The following is a 21,093-nucleotide window of genomic DNA, read 5'->3' as shown; positions in this document are numbered from 1 at the left end:
AGTCACCATTACTGAGGCTAGATTTAAATTCTAGATTTATTAATTGAATTCAAAGAGTACTGGCTGTAATAATGGGACGTGAACCCATTTGAATCCAAATTGCCTGAGGCACGAGATTATCAATCCAGTGACATTTCCATTATGTACCACCTTCCCCGATGCATCGGAGGTCTGAGGTTTTAAATGAGTACTTGTATCAGTTTTCACCATATAAAAGGACAATGTATAGAAGGTGTAGAAATCAGGGAGGGGAACTGTAACACGTTTGAATAAATTAACATTAAGGCAGAGGAGGTATGAATAGTGTCATAGAGTCATACAGTGTGGAAACAGACCCCAGACCAACTCATTCATGTCAATCAGGTTTCCCAAACTAAACCAGTCCCATTTGTCTGCATTTGGCCCATATTCCCCTAAACCTTTCCTATTCTTGTACCTGTCCAAATGTCTTTCAAATGTTGTAAATGTACCTGCATTTACTATTTCCTTTGGCAGTTCATTCCACATACAAACTACCCTCTGCGTGAAAAGGTTGCTGCTCAGGTCTCTTTTAAATCTTTCTTCTCTCACCTTAAAATTACGCCCTAAAGTTTTGAACTTGCCTATCCTAGGGAAACGACCTTTGCTATTTACCTTATCTATACCCCTCATGATTTTATAAACCTCTATAAGGTCACTCCCCAACCTTCTACGCACCAGTGAAAAAAGGTCCTAGCCTATCCAGCCTCTCCTTATAACTCAAACCCTCCAGTCCCAGTAACATCCTTGTAAATCTTGTCTCACCCTTTCCAGTTTAATAAGAACCTTCCTATAGCTGGGCAATCAGAACAGTCTCCAAAAATGGCCTCACCAACGTCCTGTACAACCTCAACATGACGTCCCAATTCCTATACTCAACGGATTCAGTAATGAAGGCAAGCATGCCAAACACCTTCCTTACCACCCTGTCGACCTGTGATGTAACTTTCAGGAAACTACATTCCTGAATACATAGTTCTAGCAGACTTGAAAATAGAAAACTCCCCAGGACCAGACGAGATGTATCCAAGGCTGCTGTCATAGGCAACAGAGGAGATTGCAGAAGTTCTAACATTCATTTTGAAATCCTTTCTGGAGACAGGAAGGCTGCTAGAGGTCACCTAAAGTAGGGATAAACAAGGAAACTAAAGGCCAGAGAGTTTAACATTAACAAAAGAGAAATCATTGGAAACATTCTGGGGAACAGAATTAATCTCCATTTGGAGAGGCAAGGATTTATCAAGGATAATCAAAGCATGCCATTGTGAAGGGGAGATCCTATCCAACAAATTTGATTGCATTTTTGAAGGAGATGACAAGATGTGTAGATGAGGGTGGTGTGTTGATGTAATCTCCATGGACTTCAGTGAGGCCTTTGACACTCTGGATAAGAATATAAAAGCCTATGGGATCCAGATCAGCTTGGCAAATTGGACTGAAAATTGGCCTGATGGCAGAAGCAGAAGCTAATGGTTGAGGAATATTTTTGCGACTGGAAGCCTGTGTCTAGTGACATGCCATAAGAGATTCTGATGGAGCTGTACATAACATCACTCAGGCCACAGCTGGAGTCGTGTGTGCAGGTCTGGTCACCACACTATCGGAAGCATGAGATTACCCTGGAGAGGGTGCAGAAGAAATTCACTCGGATGTTGCTTGGGCTGGAGTGATTTAGTTATGAAGAGAGACAAGATACATTGGGGTTGTTTTCCTTAGAGCAGAGAATGCTGAGGGAGGGATCTGATTGAAGTGTACAAAGTTCTGAGGGGGATAGATAAGGAGAAACCTTTCCCCTTAGTAGACAGGTCAATAACCAGAGAACATGAGGGTTTCATGTTGGAACAAGAGGTTTTCAGGGGATCTAGGGAAAAACCTTTGTAACCCAGAGGGTTGTGCGTATTTGTAACTCACTGCCTAAAAGCGTTGTAAAGACAGTTCCCTCAAAACATTTAACACCTATTTATATGAATGCTTGAAAGGCCTAAGCATGCAAGACTATGGGCCAAGAGCTGGATAGTGAATGGAATAAATGGATGTTTGATGAATGGCATGGACAAGATGGGCTAAAGGGCCAATCACCCACCACGTTATTAAATGACTCTGTTTCTTCATTGTAATCAATCTAGTAATGTCAGGATGATGTAACCAATTGCATATTATTGGCACTTTGAAATAAACTAGATGGCCAGTGTATAGGTAGGGGCACACTGGTGAAATGTACTGTTTCTGTCCTGGCTGTTGTTGAACTTCTTGACTGTTGTTCTGTCTCAACCCATCTATCTAATGAGGAGTATGTATCATGTTCCTGACTTGAGTTTTACAGCTGGTGGAGAGGGCGTTTTGAATACCTAAGAGATGAACCATTTTCACAGTGTAAACGCTACAGCTGCACTATTTGAAAAACCATATTCTGTAGGGTTTGATCAATAGTAACACCCAGATGCTGATGAGAGGGGTGAATGTGAGGGAAGACACTTAATGTAAAATATTTAAATTTGCAAACAATTTTGTCAAATTACATGTCAGCGATTGATGATGTTTGGTATAATCCAGTTGGTGATCGAGACATCTCTAACAGAAATAGACAACAAACAGGTTTACTTTCAAGGGAGACCTCAGTCACCAAAAATCTTGTGATTTAGGTGTCTCTCTTTAAAGATCTTTGAGGAGAAATATCAAACATAATAAAAAGCCTTGAATGCTCAGTGTTAAAAGTTAGGAATTAGAATCATGGTGAAACTGATTAAAATATACAATTGTGTACAAATGGAGTCAATCTTGTCTTTGCTTGACTTGATTCAAGTGACACGGAATGAACAAAGAACTTGAAGCTTCATAGTCACAATGTCCTGATGCTGTTTTGAGCAAGCCTCTAGCTTGGCATAACTTTGAAGTGATGCTAATGTAGGTCCACATAGGCATGGTAACTAATCTAGTGATCTTGGCATGATGTAATCAATCTAACAATCTTGGTGTACAACCAGTCTGGGGGTGATATCTCTGTGGTCTGTCATATCATTAGAATGTAAGAAATTGTAGCTGGATGAGGCCATTCAGCCCTGCTGATGAGATCATTGCTGACCTTCTCCTTCAACACCATTTCCCTGCACTATCCCAGTCTAGAGTCATAGAATCAGACAGCACAGAAACAGAGCCTTCGGTCCAACCAGTCCATGCCATCCCTTGATGTTTTCAATATGTAGCAATCTACCTGTCCAGGGCTCGGACATACTGAATAACTCCATAGCCCTTTAATAGAGAATTCCAAAGGTTCACTACCCTCTAAGTGAAGAAATTCCTCCTCATGCCAATCATAAAGAGTCATAAACTCTTTATTCTGAGGTTGTGTCCCCCTACTCCCACCCCCTCAAGCCAGGGAAATGTCCTTCCTGTATCTACCCTGTAAAGCAATTTGTAATCAAATGAGATCACCTTTCATTCGTTGAAACTCTAGAGAATACTGAGCTATTTTCCTGAATATCTCCTCATAAGACAGTCCCTCTGTCCCAGGAGTTAGTTGACAAATGTTCATTGCACTCCCTTTATGTGAAGTAGGTAAAATGACCAAAACTGCACACATTACTCCAGGGCTCAGCAGGGCTCTGTATAATTGCAGTAAGCCACCTCCACTCCTGCATTAAGATCCTCTGGTAAGAAAAGTCATTTGCCAGTACCAGGGTCAGTTTGGGTGTACTTGCTGTTACACAGGTAGTAAAACTATAATGTCAACACAGATCATAGAATCCCCACAATGTGGAAACAGACCATTTGGCCCAACAAGTCTACACTGACCCTCCAAAGAGCAACTCACCCAAACCCATTCCCCTACCCTATTATTTAACATTTACCCCTGACTAATGCACCTAAATAGACAAAGTCTTTTCCCTGGGGTTGGGGAGTCCAGAACTAGAGGGCATAGGTTTAGGGTGAGAGGGGAAAGATATAAAAGAGTCCTAAGGGGCAACTTTTTCACGCAGAGGGTGGTACGTGTATGGAATGAGCTGCCAGAGGAAGTGGTGGAGGTTGGTACAATTGCAGCATTTAAGAGGCATTTGGATGGGTATATGAATAGGAAGGGTTTGGAGGGATATAGGCCGGGTGCTGGCAGGTGGGTCTAGATTGGGTCGGGATATCTGGTCGGCATGGACGGGTTGGACCGAAGGATCTGTTTCCATGCTGTACATCTCTATGACTCTATAACCAACACATTCCTGGACACTATAAGCATGACCAATTCACCTAACCTGCATATCGTTGGACTGTGGGAGGAAACCAGAGCACACTCACACAGACATGGGGAGAATGTGCAAATTCTACACAGACAGTTACCCAAGGCTGGGATTGAACCCGGGTCCCTGGCACTATGAGGTAACAGTGCTAACTGCTGTGCCACCCCAACCACTGTGGCTTGTGAATTTATGCTGCACGTTTACTACTAAAGGCAAGCAATCGGCTGAACTGCGCCTGCAGTGAAATTTGTTGATACATTCTCAAAGGAGGAGGATCGGTTTAGAATGTCAATCCAGTGCAGAGTCATCAGGTCTGGCAGCATCTGCAGAGAGAAATCAGAGTTAACGTTTCAGCCTGAACTCTATTTTCTCTTCACAGATGCTGCCAGACCTGCTGAACTTTTCCAGCAGTTTCTGCTTTTGTTTCTGATTTTCAGCATCTGCAGTTCTTTTGGGTATCGTTGCAGAGTTGTACCTGGTTTATAAAGTCCGCTGAGCTTGTATCCTCATTCAGGTTAAATAGTTAAAGAGTATCAATTGTCTCCTTCTTCACTTCCAGTAAGACTTAAAGATCCCAAGTGTTGGAAGAGGACGATGTGCGTGCCCATTCTTTGTCGGACCAGGTCAGAGCATCTAATGGGACAGTGATGTTCAAATTCTCAAACACCTTTTGACAGCAAGGTTCTTCAAGACAACCAGTGACAGTAAATGGATTTCAGCCATGTGGTGTAAATAGGCTGAAGTATAGTCAGTGACCCCTTAACCACCTGAGTTCTGTTGGTGATTGGAAATACATGCAGCAACACATCAATGGTACCTTTCGTCCAATGTTTTTAAACTTTTAGAGGATATCGGTGTTGCTGGCTAGGCCAACATTTGCTCCCCCAACCCCCAAGCCCATATGGGAAAAGTGGTGATAAGCTCCAGTATCCAAAAGGTGCAGCCACCTCTCTAGCTGTGTTGGGCTTGAAGAGTTCTCTTTGTGTTTGGACAAACATTTTGGACAAAGGAGAAGTGAATTCTGGGAACAGGATGACCCAACTCATACAGTGTTGGTCTGTATGTTTAGAAGATGAGGATACAAAGGGATAGAAATCATCTCCTAGCTTTATAAAATTCTGATTAGACCACAACTAGAGTCACTATGTGCAGTTCAAGACCCCACATCTCATATAAATAATATTGCCCTTGGAGGGAGTACATTGGAGATAGATAGATAGATTAGATAGATTTCTTACAGTGTAGAAACAGGCCCTTCGGCCCAACAAGTCCACTCCGACCCTCCGAAGAGTAACCCACCCAGACCCACTTCCCTCTGACAAATGCACCTAACACTATGGGCAATTTAGCTTGGCCAATTCACCTAATCTGCACATCTTTGGATTGTGGGAGGAAACCAGAGCACCTGGAGGAAAGCCATGCAGACACGGGGAGACTGTGTAAACTCCACACAGACAGTCACCCCCAATGGTTATATTACTTTAAACTAAACAGTGGGGTGAGGCATCAAGTGAGGGGGGGTGTGATCAATTAAGGGAAGAGGATAAAGCAAGTGAGCAAAGTAGAAATAAGGGAAATGTTAATCAGAACATGGCAGGAAGGAATAAAGAATAAAAACTTCACAGTACAACTGAAGATAAAGGTAGAGGTGGAAAAAAATAGTGAAAAGGCTGAACAATAGACTCTGCACTTGAATCCATGTAGCATTCATAGTGTGGAGATCAGAGTTGAGTGTGATGCTGGAAAAACACAGCAGGTCAGGCAGCCTGATGAAGGGCTTATGGCTGAAACATCAATTCTCCTGCTCCTCGGATGCTGCCCGACCTGCAGTGCTTTTCCAGCACCACACTCTTGACTACTGTCACTGTTAGACAGGGTATAAGTGAGGAAATAATGCAAGTCATGATGATATGGTAATTTTAATAAAATATAGATTGCCAAAGGTACATTGGTTTGTAACGTGCCTTCAGGACAGTTTATCAGAGCAGCAACTACCAGACTCAATCAGAGAACAGGCTGTTCTAGACCTGACAATGTACAACAAGACAGGATAAAGTTGCCATAGTCCCAGAGGACTGCTCTCTCATTACAGACAGATGACTGGTGGTGAGTTCAATCTGAGGGTGACCAAACCTCAGGTGAGGGACAGGGATCAGAAGGGTGGATCGTCATGGTGACCTCAGCTGGTGGAGGAATTGAACCTGCACTGTTGGAGTCACTCTGCACCACAAGCCAGCTGGCCAGCCAACCAGAGAACACATGGACAAGCAGATACACAAGGACACAAACAGACATACACACATAAGTGGATAGGCACTCACAAAAAAGGCAGGTACAAACATATAGATATAGAAAATAGGAGCAGAAATAGACAATTCAGCCTGCTCCATCATTTAGTATAATCATAGCTGCTCATCCAACTCAGTACCCTAATCCCCATCTCTCCCCATTTGATCCCTTTAGCCTAAGAGCTGTACCTTACTCCTTCTCGAAAACATTCAAACTTTTGGTCTCAACTACTTTCTGTAGCAAAGAATTCCACAGGCTCACCTCTGTCACAGGGAAGGAGTTTCTCCTCATTTCAATCCTAAATGCTCGACCCTGTATCCTTAAACTGTGTCCCTCAGATATAGACTGTTACAGGAAACTTATTTTTCAAACAAATGGCAAACTGGTTAGAAACTAATAAGTGAATGAAACTACATTCCCCTCGATCCCAAACATGCACAGATGCATGAGCAGACAGGACAAAGGCAAACTTGGCAGAGCTAAAATGAATCGGGCAAAGACTGTGGATCCAGATTTCAAGCTGAAATAGGAGAATGAGATGAACTTACAGACCCTTTGGTTTCTTGCTAATGAGCTCATTTGCTTGCGAATCACAAAATGATAGGAAATCTCCAAATTAGATTTCAGATTTAGATTTTATTTTCAGCTTTTATTTTCAAATTACTTCATAGATGTATTGAGATACATAAAGAGTGCTGTCTTCAGCTCCAAGCTCTACCTTTTACAGACTGAAATAGTTAATATTACTCTCTTGCAAACTTCTCCTGCAATAGTCCGTAGCTTCTAAGTATCTCAGGCCAAATCCAACCTGACAAGTTATCACGCCATCAGTCTACTCTCAACCATCAGTAAAGGGATGGAAGGCATCAACAACGGTGCTGTTGGGCAGCACTTGCTCAGCAATAACCCTGCTCAGTGACGCCCAGCTTGGGTTCCACCAATACCACTCAGTCCTTAAGGTTCCGCATGGTAGACTGATTGGTAAGGTTAGATCACATGGAGTACACGGGGAGCTAGCCAATTGGATACAAAGGTAGCTTGAAGGTAGGAGATAGAGAGTGGTAGTAGAGGATTGTTTTTCGGAATGGAGGGCTATGGCCAGGGGTGTGCCACACAAGGATTTGTGCTGGGTCCGCTGCTTTTCATCAGTTATATAAATAAGTTGGATGTGAATATGGGAGGTTTGGTTTATAAGTTTGCAGATGACACCAAAATTAGAGGTGTAGTGGACAGTGAAGCAGATTACCTCAGTGTATAACAGGACTTGATCAGGTGGGCCATTGGGCCAAGGATTGGCATATGGCCATAGAGACATACAGCACAGAAACAGACCTATCAGTTCAACTCATTCATGATGATCAGATATCCCATATTAATCTAGTCCCATTTGCTAACATTTGGCTCATATCCCTCTAAACCTTTCCTATTCACATATCCATCCACCTGCTTTTTAAATGTTGTAATTGTATCAGTCTCCACCACTTCCTCTGGCAGCTCATTCCATATAGGTACCACCCTCTGCATGAAAAGGTTGCCCCTTAGGTCCCTTTTAATTCTTTCCCCACACGCCTTAATCCGATGCCCTCTAGTTTTGGACTCCCTTGCTCTGGCAGATGTTGTTGCATTTTGGTAAGGCAAGTCAGGGCAAGACTTATACAGTTAATGATAGTGTTGCTAAAAAATATACTTAGAGGAGCAGGTTCACAGTTCCTTGAAACTAGTGTAACAGGTAGACAGGGTAGTGAAGAAGGCATTTGGCATGGTTGTCTTATTGGTGAGTGCATTGAGTATGTGAGTTAGGACATCATATTGTGACTGTACAGGACATTGGTGAAGCCACTTTTAGAATATTGCATTCAATTCTGGTTTTCCTGCTATAGGAAAGATGTTGTTCAACTTGAAAGGGTTCAGAAAAGATTTACAAGGATGTTGCCGGGATTGGAGAGTTTGAGCTATAGGGAGAGGCTGAATTGGCTGGGGCTATTTTGCCTGAAGCATCGGAGGCTGAGGGGTGACCTTATGGAGGTTTATAAAATCATGAGGGGCATGAATAGGGTGACTAGCCAAGGTCATTTTCCCAGGGTAGTGGAGTCCAAAACTGGAGGGCATAGGTTTAAGATGAAAGGGTAAAAGGTCCTAAGGGGCAACTTTTTCACACAGAGTTACTGAATCCCCCACTATCAACATCCTGGGGGGGTTACCATTGACCAGAAACCTAATTGAACATGCTACATAAAATCAATGGCTGCAAGATCAGGCCAGAAGTTAGTAACTGACCTCTTGACTGACCAAAGCTTATCCATCATATACAAGGCACATACCAGAAATGTGATGGAATACTCCCCATTTGCCTGGATGGGTACAGCTCCAACAACTCTGGCAAAGCGTGACACCATCCAGGACAAAGCAGCTTGCTTGACTGGCATCACGTTCACAAGGGTCCACTTCCTTCGGCAGCAATGCTCAGTAGCACCAATGTGAAAAATCTCCAAGGCATTCTGCAAAAATTCACCAAAGATCCTTAGACAGCACCTTCCAAATCCATGACTACTTCCATCCTGAAGGACAAATACTGCAGATACATGGAAACACCACTACCCGCAAGTTGCCCTCCAAGCCCCTCAACATCCTGAATTGGACACTGTTGCTGAGTCAAAATCCTGGAATTCTCTCCCCAAGGGCATTGTGGGTCAATCTTCAGCAAGTGGACGGCAGCGGTTCAAGAAGGCAGGTCACCACCACTTTCTCAAGGCCAGTTAGCGATGGACAAACTGAGTCCCATGGTGACAGAGTGAGCACAGGCCAAGTCCTGCAGCAGCGGAGTGAAGGGGCCAATTCCCAGAGCGGTAGCCGAGTGAATTCCTGAATGGAGGCCAGCATCTGGAGGCCTTGTATTCTGGAGTCGGCAGGCACAGACTGGAATATAAGTACCTAGGGTCACTTATGTTCATTCTGGACTTTTTCAACAACTCCATTCTAATCTTTTTTTTTGCTCTGTAACTATACTTAGAAGTATCTGTACATAGGTACTCTGTCCCTAAGATGGCACTGAAAGGTGACATTACAAACTTTTCACTGCACTCATTCGAGCCCATGTCACAATAAACGCTGAGTCTAATTGTGGCCAGCAACACTCCCAGCCCACAAATGAATATAAACAATTAAAGCAATTAAATTCTGCCCTTATTTCTCGTCAAACTTTGGTGGGCATTGTTTTCCAAAGTCCCTTGTTTCTTTGTTTCCTTTAATCTTTTCATTTTGCAGCTCCAAACAATAAATGCTTTGCAACATAGTAATATCCAAATGTCCATTTTGCATAATCCATAAATATATGTATTCCCAACAATACAGATAGGCTAAACGAGTTCTCCACCTCCTGATGCTGCCTGGCTTGCTGTGCTCTTCCAGCCTCCTGCTTGTCCACCTTGGATTCCAGCATCTGCAGTTTTTGTTTGTCTCTAACTCTCGTTAAATGAGTGGATGAAACTTTGCCAGATGGAACATAATATGGAAAATGTGAACTTGCCCATTTTGTTGGAAGGATATAAAAGAAGCATTGTTTAGATGGAGAGAGGTTGCAGAAGTTTACCAAGAGATCTGAGTTCTGTTACACGAATCTTGAAATATTAGCATACAGGTACAGCAAGTGATCATGTGGATGAATAGAATATTGTTTATCACAAGCTGAATGGAATATAAAAGTTGGGATTTTTGCTACGGTTAGTAAAACCACATCCAGAATAAGAATAGTAAGTTCTTCTGTACTTCCGCCGTAGCATCTGTGGGGCACAAGTAACAGAATTAATAAGTCCAATATGCCTTTTCTTCAGAACTGAAGAGAGGAAAAACTGTGATGGGCTTAATGTTAAAAAATGAGGAGAGGCAAGTGGAACCAAAGGGCAAGGAAGGATAGAGATTAACATTGTTGTGGAGCAAAAGGCAAAGGAACTGGTAATGGTTGCAGTGAAGAAATTAAACGTTGGTCCACAGTAAGTGTTAATAGCAGAATAAAGGACAGTTCTCTCTGAAAACAAAAACATGAAAACAAGAGACAGACACCAAGGATCCAGAAATAACAAAATAAAGGACAATGTTCATGCTCTTTAATTGTTGAACGCAATGTTAAATCCAAGAGATGGTAAAATACATAAAGTGAAAATGAGGTACTGTTCCTCCAATTTGCACTGGGTTTGGCTGGATCACTGCAGTGAGCCTCGGACAGAAATTAAATGTGAGCATGAGAACAAGATGGTAATCTGAGATGACTAATGACCAGACTCATGATTGTGGACTGAGAGAAGGTGTTCTGCAAATTGGTCTCCCAGTCTGTATTTCATCTTCAGTGTAGAAGGGACCCAACCGTGAGCAGCAATTACAGTGGACTAAAGTGAAAGAAGTACAAGTCGGTCTCTGCTATATCTGAAAAGAATATGTGGGGCCTTGGACAGTGAGGAAGGAAGATAAAAAAAGGTGTTATACCTCCTGAAATTGCATGGGAAAATGTCATAAAAACCGAAAGAACTGTGGATGCTGTAAATCAGAAACAAAAACAGAAATTGCAGGAAAAACTCAGCAGGTCTGGCAGCATCTGTGGAGAGAAATTAGAGTTAACATTTCAGATAGAGTGACACTTCCTCAGATTGATGTCATGGTTAGATAAGTGGACAGGGTGTTGCAGAGGGAACAGTTGCTGTGGAATATTGACAGGTGTGGAGAGGGCAAGAGACGTTTGGTGATCACATCGGGCTGGAAATAGTGGAAATGGCAGAGGAAGATCCTTTCAATACTGAGGATGTTAGGGTGGAAATTGAGGAAAAGATTAACCCTATCATGGTCCTGGGAGGGACAGGAATAGGTAAGTGCAGAAATACAGGAAAATAAGATTTGAGATGATTGAGGGACTGGACAGCCTCATCTGGAGAATGGTGCACAGTTTTGGAGTGTTTATTTAAGAAAAGATACAACTGCATTTGAACTAATTGGAGTTAGAAAAATGATAAGCCATAATCTCATTGAGTGATAGAACAGGTTCAAGAGACTAAATGGACTCCTGCTGTTCCCGTATTCTTATGTTGTTCGGGGTTTTGCCAATCGTGGGGTTTTGCACTGAGGAGAGAAGGTCAGAAGTTGATCAATCCTTCATTCTGGACTGTAATTAGATATGGACAGTGTTTAGATGTGGATGGCATTTAGATGTGGATGGCTTTTAGATGTGGGTTGTGTTTAGGTGTGGATAGTTTTTAGATGTGGATGGCGTTAGATGTGGACGGTGTTTAGATGTGCACAGTATTTAGATATGCAGTTTTTTGCTTTGGACGACATTTAGATGTGGACAGTGTTTAGATGTGAACAGTGCTTAGATATGGATGGCATTTAGATGTTGACAGCATTTAGATTTGCACAGTGTTTAGATGTGGACAGCATTTAGCTGAGCACCGCATTTAGATGTGGACGGCATTTAGATGTGGACGGTGTTTAGCTGTGGGTTGCGTTTAGGTATGGACGGTGTTTAGGTGTGGACAGTATTTAGCTGTGGACGGTGTTTAGCTGTGGACAGTATTGAGATGTGGACAATATCTAGATGTGGGTGGTGTTTAAATGTGGACGGCGTTTAGATGTGGATGGTGTTTAGATGTGGACGGTGTTTGGATGTGGACGATGTTTGGATGTGGATGACATTTAGATGTGGATGGCATTTAGATGTGGAAGTTGTTTAGATGTGGAAGTTGTTTAGATGTGGAAGGTGTTTAGATGTGGAAGGTGTTTAGAGGTGGAAGGTGTTTAGATGTGGAAGGTGTTTAGATGTGGACGGTGTTTAGATGTGGACGGTGTTTAGATGTGGACGGTGTTTGGATGTGGATGGCGTTTAGATGTGGACGGCGTTTAGATGTGGATGGTGTTTGGATGTGGACGGCGTTTAAATGTGGACGGTGTTTGGATGTGGACGGTGTTTAGATGTGGATGGTGTTTAGATGTGGATGGTGTTTAGATGTGGACGGCGTTTAGATGTGGATGGCGTTTAGATGTGGACGGTGTTTAGATGTGGAAGGCGTTTAGATGTGGAAGGTGTTTAGATGTGGAAGGTGTTTAGATGTGGATGGCATTTAGATGTGGAAATTGTTTAGATGTGGAAGTTGTTAAATGTGGAAGGTGTTTAGATGTGGAAGGTGTTTAGATGTGGATGGCGTTTAGATGTAAATGGCGTTTAGATGTGGACGGTGTTTGGATGTGGACGGTGTTTGGATGTGGATGGCGTTTAGATGTGGACAGTGTTTAGATTTGGACAGTGTTTAGATATGGACAGTATTTAGCTGTGGATAATACTGATCCTTGGATGCTGCCTGATCTGCTGTGCTTTTCCAGCACCACTCTAACCTTGACTCTAATCTCCAGCATCTACAGTCCTCACTTCCACCTAGTATTTAGGTGTGGACAGTATTTATATGTGGACAGCTTTTAGCTATGCACAGTGTTTGGATATGGATAGTATTTAGATCTGGATTATAGATGTGAATGGTATGTAGATGTGAACAGTGTTTAGATATGGACTGTATTTATATATGGATGGTATGTAGCTGTGGACGGTGTTTAGAAATGGACTGTATTTAGATGTGGGCAGTATTTAGATGTGGACAGTATTTAGATGTGGACACCGTTTAGATGTGGACGGTGTTCGGATATGAATTATATTTCGATGTGGATGGTACGTAAGTGTGGACGGTTTTTAGATATAGACTGTGTTTCGATATGAATTGTATTTAGATCTGAACACTGTACTTAGATTGTACAGTGTAAGGCTGTCAAAGGTGGCATCATGACTGCAAACCTGCCTAATGCAATGGTGAAAACTGAAAAAAAGGCGATGCTAGAATTCGGAAAGAAAAACTGAAATTGCTGGAAAAGCTCAGCAGGTCCGGCAGCATCTGTGCAGGGAAATCAGAGTTAATGTTTCAGGTCCAGTGATCCTTCCGCAGAATAATATAGATGCTGCCAGACCTGCTGAGCTTTAATGCAATGATGATCTGTGTCATGTCAATTCAAAACTTAGACCGTTAGTCCTGAGTTAAAGCCCAAGCATTGCAGTTAGCCTGTAATTTGCTGCATCTTCATTCATTTCAGTCTCACTGTTAATGGACAGTTCTATTAAGGGAGCTCTTCCCAAGTAAGACAGCAAATTCCAGTTCAGTGCAATACAGCATTCCACGTGGAGATTGTGCAAGGATTTCTCCGGCAATATCTTTATCCAGCGAGTCCCCAGTCCCAACCTAACACTGTCCAAAGCAAAGGCCAGGAGTTTCACAAATAGAGGGCTGCAGAGTTAGAGTGTTTAATATCAGCCATTATTTTGCCAAGTGACTAAATACATGGTGTGGGTATTTTGTCAATGCTTGAACTGGATTCTGTCCAGGGTCATCCCTGGTTCCAGATTGATGCTGTACCTTAAATTGTAACTGCAGCATCGGTGCACTGCTAAACTGCTTGGCAGGGTAATGTGTAATGGTGGACATCTCAGAGACTTTCATTTATAAATTTGCAAAATACTGATGAATAACTTCTGCTTTCCTCATCTTGCATACATTCAGTCCCTCTCACCGAGTTCTGTGCAAATAGAGTCAGAAGAAGGCCATTCAGCCCATGGTGTTTTGTCCTGGCTCTTTGGTAGAGCCTGCCATCCAGCTGACTGATTCATTTATTCTGAGTTTTTTTCAAATTTATTCGTTGTTCAATTGTGTAACTGTAACCCGGTGAATTTGCCGCCAATAGATACCATTATTATGGGATAGCAGTGAAGGAGAGCTCACCTTATTACGATGTGATGTATTCCAAAAAAGGAGCAGCTTGGGTAAACGAAACAGGGAAGAAAGAAGTGGCGAAGCAGACGGTGGCGTATTCACCACGATCCAAGCTGGGCACCTTGCTGCCAGAGTTTCCAAATGTCAAAGATCTAAATCTGCCAGCAAGCCTCTCGGAGGAGAAGGTAAACACACAATGAGTGACTGATCCATTATCTGTGCTGTTTCACGCCAGTGCACAAATTAAATGTAGATCATCCTGTCTCCCGGATAAAATGAAGGGATAATAAAAACCATGTAGCCTCTTTACAAACAGTGCAGCTTAGCTTTTAATGAGAATTCAGCATCTGCCCACTGCCAGCTATCCAAAACAAAGATTGGAAGAAGTGGAAATATTAAATGTAGACACTGAATGGGTACAGGCCTTTCGGCCACACTCCTGTTTGTTGCTGTAAGTGAGCCACCTCTCACTGCACTTCATCCCACATTACAGCATATCTTCAATTCCTTTGCTCCCACCATCTGTTTTTTTTTATCTTCCCCTAAACACATCTGCACTATTCACCCCAAACAACTCCATGTGGCAGCAAGTTTCACATGCTAACCATGTCGCTGTTTACATCAGTGCAGAGATGCCACTAATTTCTATGTGTGTAACAGGTTTTATTTGCAATGTTTTTAAATATCTGCTTCACATGTTAGTTCGGACTTTCTGTTTCTTCATCGTCTTGGTTTACTGTTCCTTGAATCCATAATCCGGCTTCACTAATGGAGCAAAGTGAACAATAATTGTAAAGAGGGTCCCCTAATCAAACACAGAACAACTAACACTAGACGACCTTTTACTTATTGCTCTTAATTTAGTGCAACAAGTAATCATTATTTTGCATTAATGCTTTATGTTCTGTCAAAGTGCTGATGAACTAGAGTGATTAGATAAGGTGCAGTATAGTTCTGATATTAAAAAAGTCTTAGAAAAGAAACCAAGATTTTATATTGAGATCTTGGAAAGGGGGACTAGGTTCGGCCATTTCTGAAGAATGCAAATCACTCAATTACCTTTCAATTACCCACCACATAGAGCTACATGGATGGGATTGGTTTAGCTCAATTGACTGGATAGTTAGTTTGTAATACAGAGTGATGCTAGTAGTATGGGTTCAATCCCCACACTAGCTAAGGTTATCATGAAGGGTTCTCCTTCTAGATCTACATGAACTGAGAGGCTGAGGAGATGCAATTAGTAGAGACTGTGTCAAAGTGACTTGCCACAGAAAGTCATGCAGTATGGTCCGACTGGTTCTGAACCATCAAGAATGGAGGGAATTCCTTCTTTGTCACTGCTAAGTTGGTGGTTGGGGATTTAGATCTTGTGAGGGATGTGATTCCTACTTCCTGAAGAATTCCTTTCTGCATGCTGTCATGAAGCAAACAGGGCATTCCTAGTTCCCAACTCCACTCAGTAGTTCATCTCCTCTCAGATTCCCAACACCTCTTCACTTGTGTAACTCTTATTTCTGTGCTGGTCAATGAGAAGAAGGCTTCAGAATGAGCTTACCTTATTGATCATGAAGAATAGTGTCAGGAGGTCACTTGAGTTTTGAACTCAATAGCAAAGGTTTTAATAGAGCAGTTTGCAGATTGCAAACTAACAATTAAAAATTGGGCATGGATTTTTAGAATGAATATTGGTGGGTTTATCCATGAAGAGGTACCTAAACAAAGTATTTATCTCTGGTCAATGTATAAGACCCCAGGCAAGGTCCCTCAAATGATCACTGGTGCAGGTGAGATGGTCCAAATTGTCAGGCTCCCAGAAGAAGAGGGATGGACTGGCTCTGCCTCTTTGTGAAAAAGTGTGGTGCTGGAAACACACAGCAGGTCAGGCAGCATCCGATGAGCAGGAGAATCGACGCTTCAAGCATAAGCCGTTCATCAGGAAAGCTCTGCCTCTTTAATCATCTACCCACTTGGTTAGTTGCAACAGCGTTAATTTAAATAGGATCCCTTCCTTTGTGGATTGCTTGCCTCCAGATCCTAATGAACTTATGTTTTAAAGCCAATTTAACCAGGTTTTCATGAGCTAACAAGTAGTGATTTTATTCATTACTGAACATGTGAAGTAATAAAAGGACACACATGGGAAGCGAGTCAAAAAGAAGATTAAAGTTAAAAGATATGGATTAGTCATTGGGTCTCTCATGAAGAGCAAATAGTTTAACATTGAGAGATGAGCAGTATTACGACACAGAGGTGAATCCCTCTGTTAATAAAACCAAATACCCAGAAAAGCTCACCTCACCTTGTAACGTGTTAAAATGAGTGACAGAGAACTCCCAAATTCCACTATTTAAAGAAAATAACATCAATTGTTTTTCTAACTCTGACAGTGAACATTAAACAACAACTATTCACAGATTGAAGCCCCCTTTCTCTTAACTACTTATTATCTACCTCCAACTCCAGAACAATATGCTGTTCCAATAAGACACTTATTAAAATTACATCAATTTAATTTGAAAATCACACAGTCTCTGTCTTCTTCTGTGTCTTCGTTCTTCCTGCTGTGGATCTCCCTGCATCGTCTTCTTTCTTTTAATTGCGAGTATGTTTCACATAAAAAGGTTCATTTGGGAGAGAGTGTTTTCTAATTTCTTGGAGAGCAAGGTATTAGATGGGCAGTTAGCTCTCTGGCTCTACGGCAGTTGCTCTCTGACCAATTCTCAAAATGTCTGCATTTTTATTCCCAGAGAAAGTGGGAACTGCAGATGCTGGAGATCAGCATCGAAAAGTGTGGTGTTGGAAAAGCACAGCAGGTCAGCATCTGAAAAGCAGGAGAATCGGTGTATCACATAAGCCCTTCATAGGAGTGTGATTCTTATACCCCCCAAAATCAGATTGTCTCATTGGTTTGATAGTGACAAAATAATAAATTCAAACTTGATTGGGTTTTAGTATCTTGGGGCATAATTTAAACTGATTGGTTAGATTCAAATTGCTGTCAAAACAAAACTCAGTTATCCATTTCACAGCCAAATGTTACATATTTTCAATTTTCCAGTACACTCTGGGATTGCCATCTAGTCATATACACAGGTGCTTGTAATCTCTCAGTTTAGAACAGCATTCTCCCTCTCTTAAAGGTACAGTACATGCCTTCAACTTTTTAAAGGCAATTGTTCCAAACTTCTTAGCTTTGAGGGCCAGCTGATAGTTTTCTTTCTTATTTCCTTTTGACTGTCATGCCTCAGTGTGGAAAATGTTTTACCTGCAATGTAGGGGTGACTCGTGAATGGTTCTTTGACTTTGACTTTTATAGCACACTAACACTAGAATGCAAGCTAGCACATGAGTACCTCTGTGCTGGCACACAGAAGTACTTCAGCTCACTAGTGCACACAAGATGAGGGTTAAGCTTATGTATACTTGATGGGATAAAATATGTCCCTCACAATACTCTCAGTCTAAGATAACTTACAGGAGATTACAGATCAGTTTGTATTGTATTTCTCCATTTGAAACGTACTTGACACTTTCAGGTGTGGCAGTCTAGGCTCCCTCTCCAGAAATCCATTGAATTAACATCTGCAATTACTTTTTTGTTACATCTCCTTCTTTTAGGAAAAAATCATTTGTTGCAATTAAAAGTTCAATATGTCCATAGGTGATCTGGGATTATGATCTGTGGTCATGATGATAGGCACTTAATTAATATATTACAGTTATTAATATATTTAAATACTTTACATATTAGAAAACATGGGAATCAACAACAGCACAGTCCCCTCAGTCCTTCCAAAGGTTAGTTTGAATTTCCCACCTTCAATTGTAGGCTGTATCCTCTGGATCCATTCTCTGAACAAGATAAACCAGCTCGTCAAGCCAAGCCCTTTACAACTGAAAGCAGTAGTTGAATCACATTATAATCTGCTATTTTCTAGTAAGAATATGCTTAGTTTATTTGTTTGCTCCTCATCACCTAATTCTTCCGTCCCCTGAATCATTTGGTTATTCTCTATATCCTGTCAGCAGTTGTGTTATCCTTTTTGCATTGCAGTGAGCAGAACTGTACATTGACTGGGTTGCACCAGTGATTATAAAGTGGCAGATTTGCCCCACCATTTCAGCTTAATGTTGACTGTTTCAATACAATCTAATATCTGATTTGCTTCACTCACTGCAAAGTTATTTAGCGATAGCCAGTCAGAATGACGAGATTCCATCTCTTATTCGCAATCCACATTCTTTTCCCTCCAGTTAAGTAACTGTGCCTTCTTGGACATTTTGTTTCCATGTAAAATATTTTGCAACATCGAATGTTATCTGTATCCACCTGTCTAATTCCTAAATATAATCATCTCCTGTCCTTTGCCCTTGTTCAACTTTAAGGTTCATTGTACTCTCATGGATATAGGGAGAAACCAGATTGGTTGAGAAAATGGAAGACTAGATTATGAGGAGAAAATATAAAATCTTCACACTGGAAAGGTGAATGTTGAGCAGTGATTTGATTGTTGTTTTTAGGTTCATAAAAGGACTGGATAATGTTGGCTATAAGGAGCTGCTTCACTTTCTCCAAAACAGCAGAACCATGGGACGTGGTCTCAACTTGAAGGGAACATATTCACAACTAACCTGTAGAAAGACTCAGATGTTCTGACGAAACATAAATTCTTTGTGAAATGTCACCCAAACAGAGATAGTTTTGTTGGTATCACATAATGTGGTGTGTGTGATTTGCCCCCAAGATAGGTCCTTGACTCATTGTCTGCTAATACCTGATCTTGAGCCATTTTCTTGGCAATCTTTGCCAGTGGCTTTTCCGCCCTTTGATTTCCACTGTCCCATATTAAGCGTGTTGTGTTCATTCCACATATGTGTGCCAATCCACCTCCTGTACTAAAGAGACTGAAGCATGCAAACTTCATTTTTAATTTCTCCTAAACTCCCCTACTGCTGTCAGTCATTGCAAAGATTAGAATGAGACAGATAATGCTCTCGTGAGCAGAAACAATAGTCGAAGTTCCACTAACCATCCGTATGTAGGGCTATTGAAGTAGGAGAGTTGGCCAGGGCCCTCGTGTCATTTCCAGCTCTTTAAGTATGCCATGGATGTTTGGAGATGGTATGACATGCCTACATGATCATTGCAGCCTTTGAATTTACATGGAGCATAGAAGAGTACAGGCTCTTTGGCCCATGATGTTGTGCAGAGCATGATGCCAAATTAAACTAATCTCTTCTGCCTGCCTTTGGTCTATACCCCTCCATTTCTTGCATATTCATGTGCTTATCTAAAGGTCTCCTAAACACCCCTATCATATCTGGCTCCATCACCACCCCTGGCAGCACGCTCCAGACTCCTACCACTCTCTGTAAAAAACTTGCCCCTCTCATCTCCTGTATATTTTCCTCTAACCTTAAATATATGCCCCCTAGAATTAGGCTTTTCAATTCTGGGAAAAAGATTCTGATTGTCAACCCTATCTATGCATCTCATAATTTTATAGACTTCTATCAAGTCTCCCCTCAGCCTCTGCCGCGTTTTTCTAGTTTCTCTCACAGCTCATACCCTCTAGTTCAGGCAGCATCCTGGTAAACCTCTTCTGCACACTCTTCAAAGTCTCCAAAATTGAATCCAAGACTTCATGGCCGACGGGTAGGGAAACTGTTGCTGTGCTGCAAGACTCTTTAATGCCAAAGGGCTATCTACATCGATTTAAACAAACCAAGAGCACTTCCTTCAATTCTACACAAGCACTGTTAAACCTGGATTATGGGTTTGAATCTTTGGATTGGGACTTGATAGTGTACTTCCTCTGATGTGAGGGTGCTGTCTAATGATCCATGAGGTGATGATCCATGATGATCTTCAATATCCACAAGGTTTTGATGTAAAATTATTCCTTAGAACTGGAAAAAAACCATCACACTATGAGGTTATGTCAATATAAGTTTGGTGTTTGTTATGACCAGATTTTTCTGCCCTTTTGTTCCTAGGTTTCCACCTTCATTATGATGTATAGAACTCATTGTCAGAGAATCCTAGACACAGTGATCAGGGCAAATTTCGATGAGGTAAGCACTTCTGTTTGATTCAAGCCAATTTCCAGTAACTTGCGGCTAAAGCCACATTTTGAAGCTGCTTTCTTTTTCTTCCTTGTGTGAACCAGGTTCAAAGCTTCCTTCTACACTTTTGGCAAGGAATGCCCCCCCACATGCTCCCGGTGCTGGGCTCCTCCACTGTTGTGAACATTGTTGGTGTTTGTGACTCCATATTGTACAAGGCAATCTCCGGAGTTTTGATGCCCACTGTGCTGCAGGCATTACCAGACAGGTTGGTCAAACCATCGTCCATACCTCCAACAGCATTGGATCCCCAGTTCCAGACTCCAATGGGAAAGGTCCAATACCAGCCAGGGTACTCAATCGATATAGGATCAGTGACTCTTTGCACACTCCACCAGTCAGATTGTGCACCAACCCATTAAATAACCATCCCTTATTAGTTTTGGTTGGCAGAAAAATCACGACAAGCATCTAATCACTGTGACTGCAATGTGGTTGGGTCAAAATCCTGGCATTCAATTCCTAACAGTATTGTGGATGACTCTGCACCCTATGGACTGCAGCAGTTCAAGCAGGGCACCTCAGTACTACCTTCTTCAGGGTAACTAGGGTTAGGGCAATAAATCCTGGCCTTGCAAAATGATGCTCACATCCTACAAAATAATAAAGCCAAATCCATTACCCAGAAGTTATAC

At 41.9% G+C, this 21,093-nt stretch overlaps 1 protein-coding gene across 3 annotated transcripts in view; it reads left to right on the top strand.

Annotated features, from left to right (window-relative positions):
* Positions 1 to 21,093, top strand: part of rfx4 (regulatory factor X, 4) — a 140,709-nt gene that overhangs the window by 47,113 nt on the left and 72,503 nt on the right. For all 3 annotated transcript variants that reach the window (XM_043708852.1, XM_043708851.1, XM_043708850.1), the window contains exons 6-8: positions 14,301 to 14,514; positions 20,330 to 20,407; positions 20,503 to 20,666. In XM_043708852.1, coding sequence (XP_043564787.1) covers positions 14,301 to 14,514; positions 20,330 to 20,407; positions 20,503 to 20,666 — 456 coding nt within the window. The remainder of the gene's footprint in view (positions 1 to 14,300; positions 14,515 to 20,329; positions 20,408 to 20,502; positions 20,667 to 21,093) is intronic.

The sequence above is a fragment of the Chiloscyllium plagiosum genome, chromosome 19 (assembly GCF_004010195.1).
Source record: "Chiloscyllium plagiosum isolate BGI_BamShark_2017 chromosome 19, ASM401019v2, whole genome shotgun sequence".
In the NCBI taxonomy this organism is placed as follows: domain Eukaryota; kingdom Metazoa; phylum Chordata; class Chondrichthyes; order Orectolobiformes; family Hemiscylliidae; genus Chiloscyllium; species Chiloscyllium plagiosum.
This window is presented reverse-complemented; position numbering and strand designations above follow the sequence as displayed.